Source organism: Cervus elaphus, chromosome 23 (genome assembly GCF_910594005.1).
Source record: "Cervus elaphus chromosome 23, mCerEla1.1, whole genome shotgun sequence".
NCBI classification, from domain to species: Eukaryota; Metazoa; Chordata; class Mammalia; order Artiodactyla; family Cervidae; genus Cervus; species Cervus elaphus.
This window is the reverse complement of record NC_057837.1, coordinates 69,108,561-69,135,610: the sequence shown is the minus strand read 5'-3', so window position 1 is coordinate 69,135,610 and position 27,050 is coordinate 69,108,561. Positions and strand designations below refer to the sequence as shown.

General features: G+C 40.4%; 2 protein-coding genes across 2 annotated transcripts in view; one reads left to right on the top strand and one right to left on the bottom strand.

The window, feature by feature from the left end:
• TOP1 (DNA topoisomerase I) overlaps window positions 1-27,050 on the bottom strand; it is an 85,901-nt gene that overhangs the window by 56,536 nt on the left and 2,315 nt on the right. The window lies entirely within an intron of this gene.
• Window positions 25,201-25,743, top strand: LOC122681718 (ubiquitin-60S ribosomal protein L40-like). The gene has a single exon (XM_043884142.1). The coding sequence runs from the start codon at window positions 25,234-25,236 to the stop codon at window positions 25,618-25,620; it is 387 nt and encodes a 128-aa protein (XP_043740077.1). The 5' UTR covers window positions 25,201-25,233; the 3' UTR covers window positions 25,621-25,743.

The following is a 27,050-nucleotide window of genomic DNA, read 5'->3' as shown; positions in this document are numbered from 1 at the left end:
TTGTTTACAGGCCAGATTTAATAAACAAACAACAGAACACGAGCATCTGCTGTTATGGCCCAAGGCTATGGCAGCGACACAATGTTTTTTTTTAATTATTCTGTGTATACAAACACATAAAAATGTCTGAAAAAGACTAGAAGACAGACACCAAATGTTAAAAGTAGTCTGGGTAGTAAATTTATGAGTAACTTGAGTTTTTGTGTGTATACTTTGCCTTTTTCTCCAATTTTTCCCCCAAGATGAGTCACTTTCATAATAAAAAATAGAAGTTAAAAAAATTACCAGTCTTTAAACTTTATTTTGACAAATACTGGTGTACACAAGGAAAAAGTAATATTATTAATTCACTAAAAAGCTTTAAAGAAAAAGAAAACTAAGTAAAAGATAAATTGAAAATAATTCCAGGTAGGTTTTAGATAACCAGTCTGCCAAAAACATTATTATCTTAAGTGTGCAAGACCTCAAAGCTGATTTTTAAAGCCAAATCCCCAATTCTTTCAAAGCTATTGCTAATCTAAAAACATAAAACCAAAATGTCTGGTAAAAAACTTAAAAGTTGTAGCTGAAAATTCCACCAGTGCAAATAAAACCCAGGTAAAAGATCTGAATCCCAAGTGCCCCTATTTAAAAGTTATCACATGTCTACTATATGTTCAAATTGTGCTGCGTGTGCTGTGACGGGTATCAAAAATAACATATGTCAACGTCTTTAAATATCCTAATAGCTGTGGTATAGTACTACAGGGGAGGCTGGACCTTCGGAGGAGAAATGATAGGGAGGCAGAATGGAATGAGTTGATCTGAACAACAAAAGTGTGTAAACAAGCCTAAATAACCAATGGACAGGGAAACCATCACAGAGTAGATCTGCACTAGGTAAACTGATAGATAGCTTTTACATATGCATACGGAAATACTTCCAGGTGAACGATGTCTGCAATTAGCTTTAAAATACTGTCAGCCCCCCCCCCCCCCGCAATGGGGGGATATGGGGATAGATAAAACAAGACTGGCAAGAGGTTGATGTTAATAGTTATTGAAGAGGCAGATAAGACACAGGGCAGCTCGTTGTATTACTCTACTTAGATAGGCTTGAAACTTCAGAATAAAAAGTTAAACACTTATTTTTAAGCTTTTCCCTTCCAATACCCTATTTTTTTCTTATTATATAAGGGTAAGGCAAGGAGAAGACTAGCCTAGTCCAAGAGAGGATTTGTGTTAAGGAGCAGTAAGAGATAAAGCTTGATAAAATTAACCCAAGAGTCAGGGTGTCCTACTCTCAGGATGACAAGGAGCCACTTCAAGCAGAAAAGGAACAAAATGAAAGCCATACATAAGGAAGATTAACTGAAGGGCAGTGTGGGTAGAAGGTAAAAGTAAAAGCAAAACAACTAGCTAGTGTTTTTGAAGGAATCTAGAAAAAAGTGATAGCAAAGAGGCTGAGAAAAAAATGTGAAAGTATGTTGAAAAAAATGGAAGTAGAATTCAGTTCTAGGAACTCATGGGATGTGTGATCAATAAATGCAGAAGAGTCAAAGAAGATTCAAAGACTCTAAGTCAAGGTGGTTAGAACAAGGTGCCTTAGAAGAAGACACAGGCAACCTGTGCAGAACAAAAATGTGGAAAACAAAAAGACTGAAGAAATGATGAAACTAACTCAAGTCCTATTGTATTTAAGGTAACAGTGGGACATTTAAAAATGCTGGACAGAAGAGAAGCCAATAAGTAAAAACTGAAGCCAATAAGGGCACAATGATGTATGTCCCCCATGGAGAAAATGTTTGTAGACAGCATACTAATGGATTTGAAGATTACTTTTAGTACATACTCTTTCCCTTAACTGGAGTTCATCTAAGAATAGATATTATTAAAAATATTTTGTAGAAAGGATCTTGCCACTTTAAGCACCTGTTAAACGCAGCAAGAACTGTGTTGATTTTGACTAACAGAAATGAAAGGCACAAGCCATTGCATATTAAATCATCAGAACACCTCATTCACCCTCCTAATAACAAATGTTTCAAATCCCGGAATTCAAATATTTAAGATGAAGACACAGGAGGAAGACCACTGAAATCCTGGAGAAGACAGAAGACATTAATAACTAATTCCTTTCACTTTACCTTAAGGATAGATATGTAAACAAATTGCGAGAACAGGAATCAACATCTTTTGTTACAGTTATCTAAGGTGTTCCTAAGGTCAACAATGTTCTGAGGTAAAGAGACTTCCAAATGACAAAAGAAGTATCTGTGTCTTCCCCAGTTGCAGGAATAGTTGCTAGATATCACTACAAACTTCCAGATGTGTAAGCTGGATTCAGAAAAGGCAGAGGAACCAGAGATCAAATTGCCAACATCCGCTGGACCATCGAAAAAACAAGAGTGTTCCAGAAAAACATCTACTTCTGCTTTAATAACTAGGCCAAAGCCTTTGACTGTGTGGATCACAGCAAACTGTGGAAAATTCTGAAAGAGATGGGAATACCAGACCACCTGAACCTGACTCCTGAGAAATCTGTATGCAGGTCAAGAAGCAACAGGTTAGAACTGGACATGGAACAACAGACTGGTTCCAAAGGGAAAGGAATACATCAAGGCTGTATATTGTCACCCTGCTTATTTAACTTACTCAGAGTACATCATGCAAAATACTGGGCTGGATGAAGCACAAACTGGGATCAAGATTGCTGGGAGAAATATCAATAACCTCAGATGTGCAGGTGACACCACACTTACGGCAGAAAGTGAAGAAGAACTAAAGAGCCTCTTGATGAAAGTGAAAGAGGAGAGTGAAAAAGTTGGCTTAAAACTCAATATTCAGAAAACTATCATCAAGGCATTTGGTCCCATCACTTCATGGCAAATAGATGAGGAAACAATAGAAACAATGAGAGACTTTGCTTTTGGTGGCTCCAAAATCACTGCAGATGGTGACTGCAGCCATGGAATTAAAAGACGCTTACTCCTTGGAAGAAAATTATGACCAACTTAAGAGAGCATATTAAAAAGCAGAGACATTACTTTGCCAACAAATGCCCGTCTAGTCAAAGCTATGGTTCTTCCAGTAGTCATGTATGGATGTGAGAGTTGGACTATAAAGAAAGCTGAGCACCAAAGACTTGATGCTTTTGAACTGTGGTGTTGGAGGAGACTCTTGAGAGTCCCTTGGACAGCAAGGAGATCCAACCAGTCCATCCTAAAGGAAATCAGTCCTGAATATTCATGGAAAGGACTGATGCTGAAGCTTAAACTCCAATACTTTGGCCACCTGATGTGAAAAATTGACTCACTGGAAAAGACTCTGATGCTGGGAAAGATTGAAGGCGGGAGAAGGGGATGACAGAGGATGAGATGGTTGGATGGCATCACCAACTCAACTGACAGGAGTTTGAGTAGTCTCCAGGAGTTGGTGATGGACAGGGAAGCCTGGCATGCTGCAGTCCATTGGGTTGCAAAGAGTTGGACATGACTCAGCGACTGAACTGATCTGACCACTACAAAATGACTCGATGGATACTGTGTAAAATCAAACAGCAAAAAACCAACAACCTTCTACTACTAGATTCAGAATTAGACTCTGAGGATTAATTCAGTTTACAACCATTTAAAATGTATTCTTTAATCCAAAGCATCCTCCTCTAGACTCATCAAGACACTCTGCCCTCAAGGGGTTTACAATCCAGGAAGATAATCCAGATAGGAACCCAACACAGCCAACAGCAAACAAGAGAAAAGGAGCACTACTACCTGCTAGAGTACTCAAACCGTCTCATTCGCTTTTCTTACTGCTCATACAATAAGAAAACAGTCCCATTTCACACAAGACCGATAGTTATCTCTTTCTAAGGGTGCATTCTGCACAAGGCAGTATGTTTATGTATATCTCCAGTTTTCGAAACTCTGAGCAGTACTGATTTTACCAAATCTAATACACATTTTTGCTTCTTACCATCTCTGAAAAAGTGCATATGGTTCATATAACCCCCATAGAGGGGGAATCTGGTAATATTCAGCAGAACTAACTTATTAATACTTACTAACTTTTGACCCTGGGCTTCCCAGGTGGTGCCAGTGGTAAAGAACTCGCCTCCCAGTGCAGGAGACATAAAAGGTGTGGGTTTAATCCCTGGGTCGGAAAGATCCTCTGGAGGAGGATGGCAACCCACTCCAGTATTCTTGCCTGGAGAATCCCATGGACAGAGGAGCCTGGCAGGCTACAGTCCTATACAGGATCACAAAGAGTCAGACATGCCTGAAGTGACTTAGCATGCACACATACATCTTTTGACCCAGCAAGCCATATCTAGGAATGTAGCCTGAAGATATACTTTGAAGGTAGAAAACTCATGCTGGTCTATGTATACGTGAAGGCAGAGCAAATTAGGTCAGTAGAGAAGAAACTTTTAATTTTAGACTTGCTGGAATGGATTAAAATTTCTTTCCTTCATCCCCAAATCTCAAATGTCAAATGACCTTAAAGGAACAGTGTTTATATTGCATCATGATGTTCCTACATTTAAAAAGGTAATAGACATTTTCCTAAATGTCGGTACATGAGACATGTGCCATTACCTCTGGCTCTTACACGATGGCAGAATTTTCAACTTTTCTGCCCTGCTGTTATTTCTCAGAAAGAGTAGTATGGCAGTACGATTATGGGCATTTTGAAAAATAGTATTAAGAGTAAAAATAATGAATCTGGGTTACCTGCCTCCTTTGTTTCCAAGTGAAAAGTTATATACTGAGGAGAAACAGTCTGATTCCACTAGAGAACAGAAATAAAAAGCTTAGGATCCAAGAGGGCAGAGAGATATCTAACACAGACTTTCTGAAGGAGGAAGGGTTTCCCAGGTTGCTCAGTGGTAAAGACCTGCCTGCTGAAGCAGGAGGTGCGTGTTCAACCCCTGGGTTGGGGAAGGAAATGGCAAGCCACTCCAGCATTCTTGCCTAGAAAATTCCACGGACAAAGGAGCCTGGTGGGTACAGTCCATGGGATGGCAATGAGGTGAACACAGCTAAGCACTCACGGAGGAGGCAGTGCTTGAGCTGAGTCTCACTGAAGGCGAAGAGGGAGTCAGCATGGCTGAGGACAGACAGCACATTCTTGGCAGATGAGCCATGAAAGTAGACAACCTATTATTGTCATTATTATTGTTGTTGTTATTGAAAAACTGATCTCATGTTTGAGCAAAATTAAGTGAGATATACTTCCTGCCAGCTAGGAAATGCTAGAGTTGATTCTTATCCGTATTTGTAAGAAATTAAAATCCCAGAGTTATATTTAATTTGCCTAAAGCCATGTGTCCCAAAAGCAGTTTCTTTAAAAAGATACAGAAACACTCCTACTGCTTGTAGCTTTACAGTCCTAATCCTCTGCTTAGACAGAAGAGAAACAAAACACCTAGGAATAAGAAACTTCAGTATCAAATAAATCCATCAAAATTTGATACAACTGTTACAAAGTACCTGAAAGCTGGCCTAATCGTAGGACAGTAAAACTGCCGGTTTGGAAACCAGGTACAGAACCAGCCCCAAGTAGCTAGAAGAGCATCAAATGAGGTATAAGATGAAGAGTTCACTCCTCACAGGGAAACCAGACCATATACAAATTACATGAAAAAGGAAGCCAAGCCTATAAAACACTTTGTTAAATATGTTCAAGAATGGGAATTTCCCAGCAGTCCAGTGGTTAGGACTTCACACTTCCCCTGCCAAGGACCTGGGTTTGATCCCTGGTCGGGAAACTAGTATCTCACAAGTCGCTCAGCACAGCCAAAAATAAAAAAAAAAGTTCAAGAATGATGTTGTTAGAACAAAAGATCATGGTTAAACCCTAATGACAATCAGAGACATCACAGACAAGCACAGCATGTTGGAAACAATCCCTGAAGGAAGCAGACTGGTTCAACAGAGTGAAGAAGATCTGATTCAAATTCTTGTTCTACCGGTGACTGTATAACCTTGGGGGAAAGTCACCTAACTATGGGGTCTGTAAGAAGGCAACATAAGTCAATGAGTAAGAGCTTCAAATATGTTCACTGACTTGAGACCTGTGATCTTGGTAAACTTACCTCTTTTACAGAGAAGAAACTGAGATGTAGAAAATTTAAGTGACCTTAAATAATTTTATTTTAAATTAAATCAAATTCTTTATGTATATGTATGGTTGTGACTTCCCTGGATGTCCAATGGTTAAGAATCAATGCTTTCACTGCAGGGGTGCAGGTTCAATCCCTGGTCGGGGAATTAAGATGCCGCATGCTGCATATAAATTAATCAATTAATTTAAAAAATTGTGTGTGGTTGTAACAGAATTCTTGGCTAATCTCCACAAAATTCCCAGCACACTGACAACTGTCAATAAGGTACAATTATTACTGAATCTTCTGCATGATTAATTTATATAAAACTGAAATGAGCCTACCCAATCAGTCCAAATAACTTAAGGTTCAGGTTTTATACATGCATTTAAGGCAGCAACCCAGGACCATTCACCTTGCCTGACCAGCCAAAGATGACTAAAAGGCTATCTGCATCCAGGAAAGAGAAGCACTTAAGAAACACCAGTTAACATCCCCAGGTAGAAACATTTGCATGAGTATTGCAGCAATCAGCAGGCAGCTAACAAACAGTGTTGCCAAGTGTTTCCACCCAGGTTCTCTAATGCAACTACAATCCAACCCAAGCACTAACATTTACACTTTGTTAAGAGAGAAAAAAAGCTAAGAAATTGGCAAAATTTCTGACCCTTTTAGCAACTATTCCATGATCATGGGCTTCCCTGGTGGCTTAGACAGTAAAGCATCTGCCTGCAATACAGGATACCAGGGTTCAATCCCTGGGCTGGGAAGATCACCTGGAGAAGGGAATGGCTACCCACACTCCAGTATTCTTGCCTGGGGAATTCCACGAACAGAGGAGCCTGGCGGGCTTCAGTCCATGGGGTTGCAAAGAGTCAGACGCGACTAACACCAACACTGTGATTTTAAGGATTTCACTTCTCCACCACTCTTCTAAATGATTAGGGTAATCAGATCAGGGCAGGAGAGAGACTCTTCTGCTTCATGATAAACAAAAGCAGAGGTTTCTCTCGTACAGAGAAGAGTTCTTTGCCATGTTTTGAGGCAGACCTCTTTACAGGGACTTCTGACAAAGGGTTTGAGACTTAAAGCAGTAAGTGTATAATATGATGGGTTCTCCCTTCATACAGTCAGGTGTGGAGAGGACGGGCATGGAGATGCTTATTCAACCAAAAGAGGCCTTCCCCACAGAAGCCCTGAAACAACACCGTCAGCGACAACCTCTGCTCAACTCTAACACAAAAACAAGAGTCCGTGTATTAAGAAAATAGACAGTGGAACGATTTGGGTGAAAATACTTGGTGAAAAAATTAATTTTCTAAAGGAGATATTTATCATATGCTCATTTATTAAGCCACTTCTTTTGGGATAAATTTTTGCACCTTCTTCCTCCTTGACCTTCAAATCCATGGATACATCCTCAGAAGCTGGAGTTCAAACAAAATCTCTATTCTACACACACTCTACATCTAGTACATTCCAACATTTTAAGACTGTTTTTGCCTAGGACAGATAACAAGCTGGTTTCAATGATAAAGACTGACATCCGGAGTGTGGTCAGTATCAGGGGTGTGTGAGAATCTCCTCAGGAACTTAATGCAAAACTAAAAGGAGTCGGGAAGGCTGAAAGTCTGTCACTGAAGGGGGGATGGGTTGAGGGGTAAAGGAATTCTACCCCTCCCTCTCCCCCACACAGCTGTCTGAATTCAGACTTGACCAATGCTGATGCAGCTTCAGTCCAGGAAACCCAGTCTGTGATCCATCTTAATGGGTGGCTGATTTCAATTTGTAGTCCATGGAGGAGTCTTTATTACTGTTTTTTGAAAACTTTTAATTTTATAATGGATGTAGCTGATTAACAATGTTGTGATAATTTCAAGTGGACAGCAAAGGGACTCAGCCATACAAATACATGTACCTTATCACTATTTTATAGTGACTCTCACTGAGAATATTTCCAAAATTCCAGTGCAGAGTTAATAGCCTTTCAAAGTATGCAGGACGGAGGCTGTTCTAGCTAAAAGTTCAAAGAGCTCCAGATTTAAAAGAAAAATAGAAAATCCTTCAAAACTCAAGAATGAGAGAAGGGACTAGTAACATTTTCAACTTTTAAAGTCCAAATGATCAACTATTCTCCCCAGGTGTATACAGTATATAACAAGACCTTCTGTCATGAACAGACTTGTCCATTATTGAAATTAATGGGGTTTCTTCATTAGGGACCTCATACTGTTAAGCTAATAACACACACACACACACACACACACACACACACACACCAGCTGAGAAGACAGCAGATAGAAAAACCTTTAAGTATTTCTTCTTCTCTCCTTTAAGAAACTGGAGTTAACGATATTCATCCATTCAAATATTTACTGAGTACCAGCTCTGTGTCAGGCATTGTTTTAGGTGTGGCAGTAGAGCAGGAAACAGTACCAAGTCTCTGGTCTCATGAAGTTCCATAATAAGCATCATAACCACCCAACCCTTCCCAACAGCAGCAGCTGTTAAATAAGTAACTTTGAAAAAGGGAAGTTGGAGGGGGGAGGTCTCCACAATTGCCCAAATTTCCCAAGTTTTCCTTGGATGCAGCCCCATGAAGTTCCACAGGCAGACTTTAATTCTGCAAATGGAAAAGACCTTCATAAGAAGTTATGAAGGGAACTGACCCGGTGGTCCAGGCTCCCAATTCAGGGGGCCTAGGTTTGACTCCTGGTTAGGAAACTAGATGCCACATGCTGCAACTAAAAAGGTTCTGCATGCCACAACTAAGACCCGGTGCAAACAAACTGCTGTTGTCATCCAACTCTTTTCGAACCCACAGACTGCACCACACCAGGCTTCCCTGTCCTTCACTATCTCCCGGAGTTAGCTCAAACTTATGTCCATTGGGTTGGTGATGCCACCCATCCAACAAATTATGAAAAACAAAAAAGCTATGGATGCCAAGCCAAAGAAAGGATCAAACAATCAGATGAAGTTGCCAAGTATTTTGCCAAGTGCTTAAGTTTTTGTCCTCAATATTCAATACTTCACAAAAGTCCATCACCAGAAACTTAGTAGTCCATTGTATTAAAAGACTGAGTCTTTTAATTATAGCATTTTCTGTTTGTTTTTACCAGCTCTGCAACACAATTTCAAATTCTAAAACGGATCATTTTCCCATATGTCTACATAATTTAGATGAAATGCCAGAAACTAACTTAAAAACACTTAAGTGAACCTACCTTGGTTCTGGAACATCAGCAACCCTTAAGATTAGTGTTCAGCTATTGTTTCATGTCCTTGCCACGGAAAAGACACAACCTGAAGCAGCCAACTGGTTTGCTTTAGGCCACAATCTCATACAAAAAAAGGGTTAAGGTCACAGGATGTTTTTTCTTCCAGTCCACTTCCGCATTTCAACTGGACTCCTTTTATGCTTTTACAACACTACAATTACCTTAATCTGTCTTTCCAGTCCCTTCCTGTCTATGTACCTATTTTAACTTGTTTTATAACCTCCTCTCCCATCCGACTCCTATTATGCTCCTTCAAGTTCATCTTCCTCTATTCCTCTGGCTCCCACTCCCAGGGACCAATTAATTGATTACATTAAAAATAAAATATGAGTACCATCTTTCGAGATTCCATATGTACACATTAATGTACAATACCTGTCTTTTTCTTTCTGACTTACTTCACTCGGTATAACAGGCTCCAGGCTCATCCACCTCATTAAGACTGACTCAAATGTGATTTTTTTTAATAGCTGGGTAATACTCCATTGTATGTATGTACCACAATTTCTGTATCCGTTCATCTGTTGATGAACATGGTTCCTCCATGTCCTAGCTATTGTTAAAAAGTGCTGCAAGAACACTGGGGTACATGAGTCTCTCAATTATGGTTTTCTCAGGGTATATACCCAGTACTGGGACTGCTGGGTCACACGGTAGTTCTAGTCTTTTAAGCAATCTCCACACTGTTCTCCACAGCGGTAGGGCAGCAATGGAGATGCAGAGAGAGAGAACAGACTTGTGGACACAGCGAGGGAGGGAGAGGGTGGGATGAACAGGGAGAACAGCACGGAAACACATACACTACCGTATGTAAAGGAGAGAGCAAGTGGGGATTTGCTGTGACATGGGGAGCTCACCCCAGTGCTCTGTGACAACCTAGAAGGGTGGGAACAGGGAGGGAGTGGAAAGGGGGGTTCAGGAAGGAGGGGACACGTGTATACCTGAGGCTGATTCATGTTGATACATGGCAGAAACCAACACAATATTGTAAAGGAATTATCTTCCAATTAAAAAAAAACATGCAATGTCATGACGGGGTCCTAGGTAACACTAATTTCTCTGCTCTGGTCTCAAAGTTTCTAATCTGTAAAATAACCTCTACTGATCTTACACTTCCAGTCCCAATAATTTTATGACTTTTAAAACTTGTTTTTGTTTAAACAGATTAGGATATTAAAAAAAAAAAATCGAAATGCTTGAGAGCAGTAGTTCTCAAACTTTCCTGTGTATGAGACCTGGGAATAAGATCATCCTCAGATATGTCTATTTTAACACAAGGTCTCTAGGTAACTATAATCCAGAAACATATTTTGAAAAACCCTGCACTGTCGTTTCTTGGTCCTTTGAACAATGATTCATACCAAATACCAGCCACCTACAATAATGGACAGGTTACCGATTTTATTTTCAGTTTCGATTTTAATTGGATCTCTCTGTCCCTTTAAAGGGCAGGCATAAGGTGCTGGGTCAGTTGCTGGAGATTTTTTTTTTTTTTTAATTAACAGCTGATACTATTGAGTCTCTACAATTGAGGAAGAGAGATTTTCACCTGCTACTTTCCTAGCCCCTACCTGAGAGGAAGAAGGAAGAGCTGCATAAAGGATGACACAGCTACTGCAATTTAGATAAGGAGTAGGGTAGCAAGGCTCTTTAGAACAGAGATTTTGTTGTTTGGACATCAGGGCAGAGTCATGCTTACAGACAGGTAACTCGAGTCCTGCCACTGGGACTCAGTTGTGAAGATGAATGACTACAAAAAAAATGACTTAATGCAGCCACAGATTATATGTAAATGAGTGAGCATGACTGCATTCCAATAAAATGTTATTTATGGACACTGGAATTTGCATTTCATATAATTTTTCTGTTTTATGAAACAGTAAATAATATTCTTTTTCTAAATTGAAGTATAACTGACGTAACATTATATTAGCTTTTGGGTGTATTTAATAAATTTCCCCCAACTAGTTAAGACAAATATAAAAGCCATTCATAGTTCATGGGCCATACAACAGAAGGCACAGTTTGCAGAACTCCACAGCTACTTAACAGGGACTAGTAACTACCCCAATGTCCGGGTAGAGACAGTGCTGTTGTTCTGAAGTTCTGTGTGTAAGTGAATAGAATCCTCCGAGCTTTACCTAAGGCTTTTTCCTAAATGATATCCACGCTCAGCCTGGCTCCCACTTCTTTTCCCCTTTCAAACAGCCCATGAATGGCTATTACTCAACTTGATTTAAAAGTGGGTTAAAATCAACTTGCTCTTGCAAACCTAGACAAAGTTAGTCACAAAAAGGAAAACTCTTGAAGAAGAGGCCAAGACTTAGCCCACTGCTAATTCTGCTTCTTAAGCAGCAAGCTAGTTAAATTTGTTATTTATTCCCCTTGAAGTGAGAACAACATCACACTTGTTTACACACTCCTAACCACCTCCAATGAGATTCCTTAGTAAATAGGCAGACTTCAGAGAGCCTTCTTAAACTAAGGGGGTGGCAAATCCCTGGTTAACAAAAAGATCCTTCTCCTTGAGTACTCGGATAAACAGAGGTTTTACTGATTTCTGGGAGTAACTGGTTCCAAGCACAAGCTGAACTGCTAAAAAATAAATTATCCAGGGGTCTTTGCTGCACAAGTAGGCAAGCTTTCTTTAATAGGAAAAGGATTATACATTAAAGTGCAACAGAGCCTTCTAGTCAATGAAACTAGCCTGGTAAGGATCCAGGTAAATGAAGGTAAGTGCTCTAAAAAATGCATTTCCTTGGCCTGGTACCACATGGGTCACTCCACTACAACCCAAAATTCCCAGGAGGCAACTGAGTCACTCAGGTTCCCCCTTACCCTGTTTTGTGTTACATTTAAGAAATCAAGCATAAAAAAAAAAAAAAAAAAGAAATCAAGCAGAGGCATCAGACAGGTTTCGATGAGCCTCCCAGTTGCATCGCTTACACAGCCTTGAGCCTCAGTTTCTTCAAAAGTAAAGTGTTCAAAACTCAACTATTTATTTTATACCAATTCCATTTCATCATCCTACACCAAAAGTAACATCATGATTTGAAGCTAAAGGTGAAGGAAACTGGATCTGCCCCTGGTCTTTAAGCAACTTACTCAAGTTATTTCCTAAGACCTCATATATTCACTATATGGCAGTGGTCAAGGCTACAAAATCCCACTTTGTTGCATCAGGCTAAGTCTGTCTGGCTAACGGTGGGCCTACTTATAAGTAAGTCAACACTCACTTGCTATGTTCACTGTGAGCATGCAAATAACAGGAAGACCCTAAATGGGGTGTAGAAGTTGTTCTGATCTGCTTTTACACGTGGGGTGAGTTAACATCTTGGGTGCTATTTGCTTGCCTGGACAATCTTAGACTCTCTACCACTTATAGTCAGATATTTACTTATTACTGACTACAACTGAACAAATATGAATTAACTTCTTGGTATTCAGTTCAGTTCAGTCGCTCAGTCGTGTCCAAAGTACTAGAGTTTCAGCTTCAACATCCTGTATGGCAACATGCTAAAAAACCTGCAATTTCAAATGACGTTATAGGTTGAAACTAACCATTTTAAAGTACAGTGATCCATAAAGGTATATGTAAACATAAGTTGGGCTTATACTTTGAGCAACACTTTGGCCACCTGATGCGAAGAACTGACTCATTGGAAAAGACCCTGATGCTGGGAAAGACTGAAGGCAGGAGGAGAAGAGGACAAAAGAGGATGAGATGGTTGGATGGCATCACTGACTTGATGGACATGAGTTTGAGCAAGTTCCGGAGTTGGTGATGGACGGAGAAGCCTGGCGTGCTGCAGTGCATGGGGCCGCAGAATCAGACATGACTGAGCAACTCAAATGAACTGAAGTTGGGCTTCCCTGATGGCTCAGCAGGTAAAGAATCCACCTGCAATTCAGGACATGTAGGAGATTTGTGTTTGATACCTGGATCGAGAAGATCTCTTAGAGAAGGAAATGGCAACCCACTCCAGTATTCTTGCCTGGAAAAATCCCATGGACAGCAGAGCCTGGCAGGCCACAGAGCATGGGGCTGCAAAGAGTTGGACATGACTGTGCACACATGTGAATGAAGTTAATCTCTTTTGTCAACTACAAAACAGACATGACTTATCTCACAGGGTTGCTGAGATAAAATGAAAATTTATTCAATCCAAAGCACCTTAACTGTTCATCTTTGTGTAGCACTAAAGGGGTCAAGTAAAATGTCTGACCTTTTCAACTGCTCCAGTAAACCCTACTTACCAGTCATAAATCCCCTTAGCATGCCACCCAGGACAAGGCAATGCAGACATACATAAGCAAGTTCATTATTCAAACTCATAACACAAATTCATACCTGTTTTGGATTTTAAAGTTCCAAGAGCCCCAACCTCCCATATTCCAAGCAAAATCTAAATTCAAATCTCTTTGCTCTTATCTAAATATTTATCTAGAATTGTGCTGTCCTGTATGAAGCCAGTAGTCACATGTAGCTACTTTTAAATAAAATTTGAAAATTAAGTTCTTCAGCCACCTGAGCCACATTTCAAAGGCTCAACAGGTTCATATGGCCAGCAGCTACCATGTGGAAGAGCACAGATTGAGAACAATTTCCATCATGAGAGAAAATTCTACTAGACAGTGCTAACTGAAACTCCTGAATCCAGGCCAACACCTTCCTTTCACTAGCAGAGAGCATGAGGTATCATGCTGTGTGATTTGCTCATCACAGCTGACAAAACCAAGGTTGAGACTTCCTTTGTCCTGACTCCTTGCCTAGCACTCTCTCCACCAGAGACTCCTCCGCTGGAGCCCTGTGGGGGGGCCTTTGCCCTACATGGCAAGACAGTGTGCTATGTAGTTCCTTAAGTTTGCCTGGCTAAACTGCCACCTCAAAAGCAGGCCACTTCTGTAGAACTCCTGGAGAATCAGAATCTCAGTGAAGGTCAGCCAGAGGACATTTCAATTGAGGTATTTGTGCACTAAGGCATCAGTCAAATCAGATCAAGCAGTGATTTTAAGTTTCAGGAGAATGGCAAGGAAGTCCTATTTTACTAACTTGTCTTTGTTCTCTAAATACAAGACAAAGTGGTAATTTTTACTTTTGCCTCTAAAGGTAATTAACGAGTACAAGATCCTCAGGATGGTGTTTCCCATTTCACATACTCTTCAGAAGTGAGTAACATTTTCACAAGGGCATCTCTGTAGTGAAAATGCTTCTCCTTTCCCAGGGGGCAGAACTTAGAAAGAAAAAAGGACTTGTCTAACCTGAAAATGTACCTTCTCGGGCCAGCTCAATTAGGACAGGCCCATTCCTGCAGCTTGTCCTCCTTTGCTTCTAGTAAGTAGGCCCTGAACGCCTGGGAAGTAGTGAAAGTGACTCCAAATCTCCCGACTATGCTACACTGAAACCCACCAGCTCAGCCTAGGCTGCCATTGTTTCCAAAGGGTGTGGCCGCTAACGGCCCCAAATCCACACCCTGCCTGACCACAAAGGTATGAGCGTCAGGCCACTTCACAGCATCCTACTACTAATTCAAACAAGGGGCCTTTTTGTCTAGAATGTCAATACTGACTGTGCTTGAAATGCACTGTCAAAGTGTAAGCCTGAATACGTATATGCTCTCTAGAAGTCTTCCTGGTGCTAGTTACGTAATTGGCTCCTTTTTTTGGTCCCATTGTGAATTACTCAAATTCCTAGGTATATGAAAGTACAAAAATTGAGCAAGTATTAAGGTTCAGCTATGGGCGTTGGAGAAGGCAATGGCACCCCACTCCAGTACTCTTGCCTGGAAAATCCCATGGACGGAGGAGCCTGGTAGGTTGCAGTCCATGGGGTCTCGAAGTCAGACATGACTGAGCGACTTCACTTTCACTTTTCACTTTTATGCACTGGAGAAGGAAATGGCAACCCACTCCAGTGTTCTTGCCTGGAGAATCCCAGGGACGGGGTCGAACAAAGCCGGACACGGCTGTACTACTGGTACAGCCTACTGGTACTGGTGGTGTACTACTCCACCAATGGAGTAGTACCTTAATCAAATGAAACAAAGGAGACCTTAGCTAAATAAAACAGATCAGTTTCTCCAAAGGTGATTTATGGGTTACCTATATTAAAATCATTTTGAATTATTAAAGGTATATTAAAAATGCAGGTTTCTCAGTAGCACCACAACAGAATCAATTTCTAGGTGAAATTGATTCTAGGTGAAAGTGACTTAGCAGTAGCAGTAGCATGGGCGTTGTGAAAAAACAAGGAACACTGTTTAAGAGGCTGAATTACTACAAAACTAATTATAGGCTTCATATGAATCAGAGTCGTCATTTGCTCAAGGCCACCCAACTACTGACAGTTGAAACCAAGTTTATCTAACTCCAAAGTCTGTATTTCACTGGTAAGCATGTGGACTTTGTCAACTGTCTTTCATTCCTTCTTAAAATGTGAGGCACAATGGGAGAAGGTGAACTTCAAATCTTACTCGATTCCATCGATTCTAAAACCTCAGTGTGTATCAATCACCTCGCTAACTTGTAAAACCTAGATGGCTGAGCCCTGGCTTCCGGGGTTTGAGGCAGGTAGGTCTGGATGAGGCCCAAGAATTTATATTTCCAACAAATTCTCAGACAATGCTGCTGATGATGATCAAGAGACTGCACTTTAAGAACCACTGCTCTATTCAAATCCTGATGCTTCAATCAGTGCCATCAGTAACTAAAGACCCCTAGTTTAATCCGCAGATAGTGAACTCCACAGGTTAGATCCCCAGCATTCCTCTGAACTATTCTCCACTTAACCTTCTAAAGCCTGCCTTAACCATCCCAGGAATGTTAGTCTGAAAACCACCCCTCCCTCTTTGTGCACCCCCTTAGTCCCCCAATCTTAAAAGATGACATCAGGATCAAATAGTGGCTAGTTAAACATGGAAGCAGGAGGATCAGAAGTCTGATGAGACACATAGTTAAACAGCTGCAAAGTCAGTTAACTATCTCTGCTATTTATTTAAATGTTCGTTGAAAGGTAGAAGATATTTACAGTGGGGATAAGTAACAAGCTTTTTTTTTTTTTTTTTAAGTAACAAGCTTTTATAAACAGATTTGAACACACTGTTCTGGTCCCTTTTTAAATATTCTGTAAATTTAATAGCTGGACCAATGGAGTAGTACCTTAATCAAATGAAACAAAGGAGACCTTAGCTAAATAAAACAGATCAGTTTCTCCAAAGGTGATTTATGGGTTACCTATATTAAAATCATTTTGAACTATTAAAGATATATTAGAAATGCAGGTTTCTCAGTAGCACCACAACAGAATCAATTTCTAGGCAAAGGACCAGGATTCTGAAGTTTTACTAAGCACTCCAGGTGATTCTTATGCAAATTAGCTTAAGAACAATGAAAACAATGTAAAGCTCTCAGTGTTCTTCAGGTGATCATCAACTAGCTGCTGAGCTAGGAGAGAGGGAGGATCCCATTTCACAACTCAACATTTGTCAGAAGCACCTGTATTGACCATATAAAATGAGACAGTGCTCCTGCCCACTTCCTAGTAAGTAATAAGCAAACCATGTAAATTTCTCCAGTCTATGTCTATTTCTCCAGAATGAAAAACTGGAAGAGAACAATAAAGGGCTCAGTGAAAGCCAGAGAAAAGTGGTTACTTCTGGCTTGGGTTTAAGTGTTGACTACAGGCAGATTTCACTGGAAAGGAAACTGAGTATTAAGGCTATGCCTTCAACACTGAAGCAGGCTCTGGGATGTTTCTAACCCCCAAGGAGTTTACAATTCTTAATGCTTTCCTAAAAACAGGTAGGAAAATGGAGATGAAATACCAAATTCTGGGTTTCCCAGGTGGCACAGTAGTAAAGAATCCACCTGCCAATGCAGGAGATGGATCCCCTGGAGGAAGAAATGGCAACTCATTCCAATATTCCTGCCTGGAAAATTCCATGAACAGAGGAGCCTGGTGGGCTACAGTCCATGGGGTAGTTACTGAGTGCGCACACACACCAAATCTAAAGACTAAAGAGGTATTCCTGGGTAAAAGGAACATTTTAACAGAACAAAACGTGATTACAGACTTGTGGGAGAAGAACACACACTGAACTTTTTTCTGGGAAATATGGTTGCTGCAGAAGGCCTTTAAAAAAAAAAAATACAGTTTTCAATAAACACACTGAGCAAAAACTTTTTTAAACTTTACCATTTATTTCGTGTCTTAGGTCAGACAGTGTGCAGCATGCATTCCCAACCAGGGATCGGACCAGAGACCCCTGCATTAGAAGTGCAGAGTCTTAACCCACTGGACCACCAAGGAAACCCATGACCAAAATTATCTTTTTGTACAACACCTACAGGCGTGCATAGTTACACATGTGCAATCAGTATGGATTCTGTTTGATAGTCCCCTAGTCTTTTTTATGCAAACACTCACTTATAGACATATTTTTCAATCACTTGTAGACATAGTTCATCATATTATACTTTAAACTATTCCCCTAAAAACTTGAGCTCAATACAAACTACATGACATCTAAATTCAAGGAGTTAGCTCCAGTCCTAAATAAGCTCTTTAACATTTTCCAGACTATCTAAGGAAAATTTTTAGCCTCTTGTTCACCCAACCAGAATCTCTTTCCCCATAGACAAAACAAGCACATTTCTGCTAACAGACAACTTCCCTGACATTCTGAGATTAGGAAGATGCTAACATCTGTAAAAGATTATAAAGTTCTGTGGAAGTGCCGATTTTTATAACACACTGTACTTAAGGGAAGAAGGTGGTTTGATTTTTAGGTGGAAAGAGTAATTAATTATGGTCAAACCATCACCTGCAAGGAGATCAAACCAGTCAATCCTAAATAGGAAATCAGCCCTGAATATTCATTGGAAGGACTGATGCTGAAGCTCCAATACTTGGGCCACCTGATGCAAAGAAGTGACTCCCTGATGCTGGGAAAGACTGAAGGCAGGAGGAGAAGGGGACAACAGAGGATAGGATGGTTGGATGGCATCACTGACTCGATGGACATGAGTTTGAGCAAGCTCCGGGAGTTGGTGATGGACAGGGAAGCCTGGCGTGCTGTGGTCCATGGGGTCGCAAAGAGTCTTACATGACTGAGCAACTGAACTGAAACCATCGCCAGCTGAATCTCTGATGAGGCCACCCCGTCTTCTGTATGCTAAGGGAGTTAACTGGGAGACTTTTCTTTTCAGAGCTGGGGTGTGAGGCCTTAGAGAGCTTTCAGTTTAAAGTCAAGTGTAACAAGCCAGCAGTTAAAGACCAGCCAATCTGGGCTTCTCCTCCCTCTTTTTGTTCTCTTTCCTGGTTAACTAGAACTGAAAATGTTGATGTTAAATAGCAAGAACTACTGCTGTTGCAGCTATTCCTGCAAAAACACACTGTAAGAATAAGGCAAAGTAAATCTAACCTTTAGTCTCAATCATTTTCTAGAGTTCAAATCACCATACATAACACTACTATGTGGAGAAGGCAAAGGCACCCCACTCCAGTACTCTTGCCTGGAAAATCCCATGGACGGAGGAGCCTGGTAGGCTGCAGTCCCTGGGGTCGCACAGAGTCGGACACGACTGAGCGACTTCACTTTCACTTTTCACTTTCATGCATTGGAGAAGGAAATGGCAACCCACTCCAGTGTTCTTGCCTGGAGAATCCCAGGGACGGGGGAGCCTGGTGGGCTGCCGTCTATGGGGTCGCACAGAGTCGGACACGACTGAAGTGACTTAGCAGCAGCAGCAGCCAACAATAGTAATGGGCTTCCCAGGTGATGCAGAGGTAAAGAATCCGCCTGCCAATGCAGGTAGACGCAAGAGAAGTGGATTTGATCCTTGGGTCAGGAAGAGCCCCTGGAAAAGGAAATGGCAACTCATTCCAGTTTCCCAGGACTTTAAGTACTGAGTCTAAACTCTAAAATTTCAGTTCTCCAAATTTAAGAAGATGGTGATTTCACAGGTTTTATTTCAGGCAATACAGCTCAAGGATTTGAACTAGTTCAAGCAAATATATGATTAGCCATTGTCATATGAATCTCCTGCACGAAATGTGAATATTTCCAGTCACTGTGGCAAATTTACCTGTTCAGGGAAACCTGAAAACTAATCTTCTAAAATTTATGCACAACAGGTGTCTGATACAAAAATATAATGGAAAATTCACAAAACTTAAAACTAGTTTATGCTTCTATTCCAGGTGAAAAAGGTATAATGAGTTTTTAGGTATCCTAAAAAAATTTTTTTTCTAGAACAGTTACGAGTTTGGACATGTTTGGAAATCTAAGGTTCTAGTTTTCCTTTTTTTTTTTTTTTAAGGGAAAGGGAAAAAAAAAATCTCCTAGGATTGGAAATAAATGGAGACATCACTCTTTTTCACTGACAGTGAAGCATTAGCTGCCAGAAAGCACCTTCCATGCCCACTTACCTGGCACAACAAGAGCCTTTGTACTGAGGCCCAATGAAGAATATGGAATCCCAACAGAGGAGGTAAGTATACAGGTGTACAATTTACTAACTTCAAAGTATTTCTTCTGAGAACTCTATGGGTTTGTCTAGTTCATCTGTATTTAGTCACTACAGGTATTTACTTTCTGAATGTTTGAATAAATGAATATGGAAAATTAAAATTTCCATTTGTAATTAAATACAAAACTTTTAGTTTCCAGGGTAGATCTCTAAATACTGCCCCATCCCAAGGGCAAAGGGGTGAAAGTTATTCACTGCTGAAGATTCTTAAACTGTAATTTATCTTATGAGAAACAAAGTGGTTTGTACAGTCATAAAGTCAAGGCAAGTCAGTACCCTCCTGAGTCCTACCCATCTCAGATTTACAGCAACAGTATCAAATTCAAGGCGCCCAAGTGACTCTTCCCTTGGCTAAAATCTCACAACACCCAAATTTAAAGAAAGTGAAAATGTTCCCTTTGTTTGGAAGATTACTCAAGCAATCTCTGAAAAGGTGCTTTGGTGCTTCTTGTCTGTTTGTTTTTAAGGACTGTCAAGGAATTCAAAATTCTGATCTAAGTTTTTACATGTCCTAAAGTGAATCTCACATGCTACTTAATAGACCCAGTTTACAGGAAAAGGACTAAGACTCAGAGATTAGCTTGTTCAAAGACTACACTATTGAGCAGAAGTGCAAGAGCTCAAACCGAAATGCCCCCCCCCCCCCCCCGCCGTATCACGGCTTCCGGGGGTAGGGGAGGCCCTTCTGACCCAGGACTACTCAAATTCCGAATCAGAGGAAAAGGATATAAAAGAAAGAGGTGAAAGCTCTGAGGACTTTTAAACCCAATCTTATCTTTGACGTGTTAACATACTGAGGGCAACAGAGCCATGCAGTATTATAATCACTTTCTCACTGTTTTTATTTTTTTTCTTTTTTCCTATGTACTTTAAGAACCACATATTCCTGAGACGTTTATCTTTGCAAGACTTTATCTGAGACTCTTTAAAATTAGAACTATGCTATAATTTTGATCCTACAAAACTATTTTCTCTGGCCTATCTTTAACTGAACATTAATTTTGAAGTCTGCTCCTGTTGTGACAGTTCCCTGATAATCTTTTTGATCCGTGGTATAAGATCTCTTAGCTTAAACTTAGATACAGATACACCAACTTTTATTTTACAGTGATTGCTTAATAGTCAGAAGAGAGCCGCATACACCACGCAGTTTGGTTAGCTAAAGACTCTATCTACCAACTCTAGTCATGTGCTACTTACTATTCACTGTGCAAATGTCAGAAGATTTAAAATGTTAACAGAGAATATCAGTGAAGGAAGGAAAGAGCCACCAACTCACTACTTCAAACCTAACATTCGAAATAAAGCTCCATCTCAGAGCAGATGATGTTTGATCAAAGTTTAAACTTTAAAATGTGGGCACAGAGACACCATCATACACTCATTTAAATCTCAGAAGCCTGTGAAGCATAGAAATATCATCCTTGTTTATAGATGAGAAAACAGGGGACAGTGGGGCAAGTTTCATAGCAAGAACAGGGACTTATCCAGACTTTTCTGATTTCTATTCCAACTTTCTATTTTACCACAGCTGCTCAAGGGCATAGTATTTCCCCACAGGCTCCCTCTTCATCACCTACACCCCTACTTCAGTAGCAATCTGGTTCCAGTCTTAATACCACAGCATCTCTTGAAGATGTAAGGGGTCTAAGCTATCTCTACCAGCATATAATTAAGAGCAGGCTATGATACCTCATTAGAAGCTTACCAACTACCACCTGACTGGGATTTCTGGAATCTGGGCCAACGCAGTATGCTACCGAAAAGGGGAGATGAGAAGGTGTAAAAAGAAGAAGAAAATTTCCTTTTTTGGTTTCTGGTTCTCCCACAAATACTATTCCCACTAAATTCAGATTTAATGAATACAAAAAACAGTGTCTACCAAACTCTCAAAATTAGCTCCCTTCCTACCACTTACCTTCTGCTGCCCTCAGCTGACTGCAAAGAAATAACGGGGCTACCTTACAGGAGCTGGGTAAAGCAAGGGATCTTAGTCAATGAGATTCCCTAATCCACTGATCTTGAAATCTGCTAGATCAGTTTTCTGCCCAACCAGTATTTTGCCTACAAAGCTTTATTAATCTGAGCATTCACATCTGGTAGCAAGCTTAAAATCTGACTTTTACTAACTGGCAAAAGGGTATACTTCAGTGTATTCTAATGTAGAAATAACCTTAAACTTAAAAACTGTTTTTTTGTTTGTTTGTTGCAGTAAACTCCAAATAGCCAAGGATATCTCCTCCAAGGAAGGTTCCTGGCCTCTATCTTTCCTAGGCTGTGCTGAGAAAAATACAAGAAAATGTCATCATGCCCAGGGATCTATTAAACTTGTTCTCAACAGCAAATACAAATCCTCAATTATGCTGATTGCTTAAACACCTTTTGTTGAAGCTTATCTAGTGTCTCAGGAATGCTAATGAACTGAGTTCTTTGGTTCCTTAAATCCACAGAAAGGAAGTTAATTTCAAAGGATCAGAGAGGAATTTTAAGACTGGTAGAGATGCACCTCTACCCAAACCTACTGGGGAGGGCAAAAGGGAGTTGTAAATAAAAATATTTACTATACATTTCAGAAAAATTCTCAAGAACATACAGACAGGTAAAGTTGGCAGGGAGATAACTAAGTGGATCTAAAAATATGACAACAAATTCAAAACGAGTATCTACCGAAAAGAAATTTAAAACTTACGATACCAATATCCCTTAACTAAAACTTAGAAACATAAATGACAGATGAAGACACAATCCAAAAGTTGATAAAAGGTGGTCTTGCTTGATGATATTACAATCTATGTACCCTAGACATACACTTGAGTCACCTCTCTCCCAGTGTGGGAGATATTTACAATTTTTCTTGAACATACAAAATAAGTATAATTTTCAATAATATCTAAGTGCTACTAAATCATTGCAGCAAACTATTAGTCATTTCCCACAACACTACCAAAATACCATTAATATCTAACAGATATTCCACTATAAGCTTCTTCCCACCTAATAAAACCAAGGCTACACCCAGTGTCACCACACCACTCCCTCATCTTTATCCCCCTGCGTGGTACCCAGGCCTGACGCTATCAACACGGAGCACACCACACACTGCCCTCACCTAGATAGGCAGGCTGGAGGGGGAGGGCAAAGGTTGGCAAAATGTTAGTTCTTCCATACCGATGGCCTCTATTTTAGACTTCCTACTTTAGCTACTGGCCTAAAGCCATGGGGATGGAAAGCTGCTTCACAAACTTCAATTTACAAGGCATGGAAATATTAAAGACTTCTTCCAACTATTACTACTAAAAGTTTAAACACAATCTAAAAGCTTCTTTTAAACACAGTATCTCATTCACTTCTAAAGGACCAGATTAGGAAGTTCTCCCATTCCAAGCTTTTTACCTTAACAAGCCAAATTCTCAACTTCTTGCCCAAATGCCCTCATTTTGCAGTTAATGACTTCAGAAATAATTAAGGGGCAGTCAGATCATCTTAACCATGAGATACAAAAATGTTAGTGAACTGACTCCCATTCCTCTCCAAACGCAATGAATGGACCATATTCTACCTATCTTTCAAAGACAGTTTTTTACTTCAGGATCCCATACCAAACACTCATTTCAAGCATTTCCATTGCCTCATTCGAAAGTAAATAATTACAGGCGAATCTACTTCTCCAAGCGAACCAAGAACTTTATTGGAGTTCAGCATAGTCTCATATGGAAAAGATGCATTCCCTCACAAAACACCTCCAGAGAAATAACTTTGGATTTGAAGAAAATTAGTATTCGGCACTAAGTATGGCAAAAGTTGTTAAAGATCCATAACATAACATATGAATTCACACCCAACTACTAACAGGCACAATTGCAGTATGTCTGAAAGAAATACATACAGAAATACAGGAGAATCATTCCCATTCGATTAGCAGCAACAGGTAACTGCTACCGTAATTAACATACAACACAAACATATTTAGGCTCAAAAGTCAGACATTTTTGCACCACTCCTCCACACACATGTGGAAAACAAACAAAAAACCCCAAAGGCCTAATTTTAAAATATAAACTTTAAGACATGTTAAGGATCTCTGGCATTTGTATAAATGATTACTAACTCACTGAGATCCAGAATAAACTAAAGGATTTATCTTCAAATTCTCACAGTTTCCCATTTTTACGCTGATGTTAAAGGAAAAGAGCCAGATTTGATTCTTGTTTTGCTACTATTGGTTAAACTGAGATTCTCGAACAGACCCTGAATTCCTATTTTCCATTTTACTTATCCACTGGTGGCTCAGTTGGTAAAGAATCCGCCTGCAAAGCAGGAGAACCGGATTCAATCCCTGGGTCTGGAAGAGTCCCTGGAAAGGGAATGGCAACCCACTCCAGTATTCTTGCCTGGAGAATTAGATGGACAAAGGAGTTTGGTGGGCTACGGCCCACGGGGTCGCAAAGAATCGGACTGAGCAACTAACACACACACACACTTACCAAAAACAAGTATGGGTTGATAACAGTAAGCAATATTATCTAGTTTTTACTTTTCAAACCATGAGCTATTTCTGATTTAGTAACTCCTGGATATTCTCATTTTACCGGTAACTTTGGAATTTAAAATGTTTGTGAGTTCTGACATGTTGGTAATCTAAAAAGCACAGTGTTGACAAGCAATTTTGTTTCATCTATAAAGATTCTACAGCAGCTCACTAATTCTGAAAAGGTGCCCCCAAGGAATCCGGCTGCAGTGGCAGGAAAGATGACGTTTTGCTTAAGTGTCTCCGGATAGAGGAGGAAGCTGTGCCAGATTTCAGCTGAGGGTGCCGTCAGTTTGGTTTTACAAATGTGATGGGAATTTTGAGATCGTCCCATCATTAGCCTTTCCACCCGCCACCCCAATCAGTGCCCAGCGGCACAGAAGTGTAACTACAGCATCAAAAACCATTTATATTTAATTCCACCATCCAGTTTGAATCCACTAAACTAACGGGAACCAACACAAGAGAATGTCAAACAATGATCCCATATGATATTTCTGAGAATAATCTCTGATGTCTGGTGAAACCAAGCATTATACTTTACTCATGCCAAAGAGGGAAGAACCCTACAACTCCAGAGTAGATGGGCAGAAACTTCAAGCCCTTGAAATGGCAAAAGGACCACTGACTCCCAACCTGATGTTACCATTATCAACTCTAAAGACAGTTTAGCAGTCTGCTCAGTACTGTAGTAATGACTCAGACCCACTTCAACGAGTGCTACCAACACTTAGAAAGGAAGTCTTTTCTCTTAGACAAAAAGTCTTTTTCTGGAGGCCTTGCGGGTTGGCGGTGGGCCGGACGCAGAGATGCAGATCTTTGTGAAGACCCTGACGGGCAAGACCATCACCCTTGAGGTCGAGCCCAGTGACACCATTGAGAATGTCAAAGCCAAAATCCAAGACAAGGAGGGCATCCCACCTGACCAGCAGCGTCTGATCTTCGCGGGCAAACAGCTGGAGGATGGCCGCACTCTGTCAGACTACAATATCCAGAAAGAGTCCACCCTGCACTTGGTGCTTCGTCTGCGAGGCGGCATCATTGAGCCTTCCCTCCGCCAGCTCGCTCAGAAATACAACTGCGACAAGATGATCTGCCGCAAGTGTTACACCCGCCTGCACCCCCGTGCTGTCAACTGCCGCAAGAAGAAGTGCGGCCACACCAACAACCTGCGCCCCAAGAAGAAGGTCAAGTAAAACTCCTCCACCGGCTTCTCCTTTGCCCCCAGGGCGGCCTCCTGCCCAATCCCCGTGGTCCTGGGGCCTCAATAAAGTTTCCCTTTCGTTGACTGGAGCAGTAAAAAAAAAAAAAAAAAAAAAGTCTTTTTCTTTCATGGTTTCTGCTCCCCAAACGCACAGCAATACTTTAAACATAAAGATAAATATGTTTCGATAACAGATTTATTCCCAGCAGTTGAGTACAGGCCAGAATGTTCTAAATTCTACACAACAGCAACAGTTTCAACTATTGTAAAGAATGAACTCCAAAGGCAAAAAATCCTTTAAATCTTAGAGGATGAGGGCAGGCAAATGAGCGATTTTTGTTTCAACATATGAAACTGGCACAGTCAATCTGTAAGATGGGTTAGGTCCACTTAAAATCATGTTTAAGCAAACTTAGTACAAAGATCAATAATAACTTCTCTGAGCATAATCAAACATTGATTTTTAAAAACTGTCTTCCATATTTACATAAATCAATCACTAGTTACCAGTGTATTACTTAACAAGCACACAGCTACTAATACCACATCTTCTAGACAATATTTACAAAGATAATACTCTGTCAGACTCTCAGTGAGGTGGGAAAGCAGTTACAGTGCTTCTTCTCATGAAGGAGCAGGCTAAGATAAAAAGCAAGCAAACTATCAAATCTTTCCCTCTCACATTTTTCAGCTCTGTAAGATAGCAGAGATGTGCAGCTTTTAATTTTTTCATGCTAGAATCATATATAGCATGGCAGCTAAGCTTGTGAGCTCTGTAGTGCCCAACTCACTGCCCTTGGGAAAGTCAATAAATACACCTAAGTCTCAGTTTCCTCTTCCATGGAAATAGAGATAATAGTACCTATCTCGTAAGGGTTCTTCCAAGGAAGAAATTAAACTAGATCCAACAGAAAGAACTGATGAGATTCATGCCTGCCTGGCAGACAGTAAACATTCAATAAATATTTAGCAATTATTGCTGTTACAAGCGAAAACACACATCCTAAAAGTCAATAAAGCCAGTTTACTTTGGTCTCTACAAAAATGGCAAAAATCTACCCAGCCTACAATCATTCACATATTCAATAGTGCCCTTGTATAACCTCGGTGAGAACCATGGAGGTTAACTTTCTAAGGAGAAAGGACTACACTTTGTTTCACTACTGGATAGATTACTCGGCCCAGTCTGAGAGTCAAAAAGAACACTTCTTATGTATTAAGATCCTACCTTCCTCCAAGAAAGGTCAAAAGGACTTCTTCCATCCTCACCTGTCACATCCTTTCTCTGCTCCTACATCCCAAAGAAACCTATCTCACACTGTGGTTTCTGAACCGCAGGGGCCTCATCTCGCTCTTTTAAAACTCTAATAAGGTTGGCTAAACAGAGTTAAGAAATACTCCAAGCCCTCACACTCAGCACCT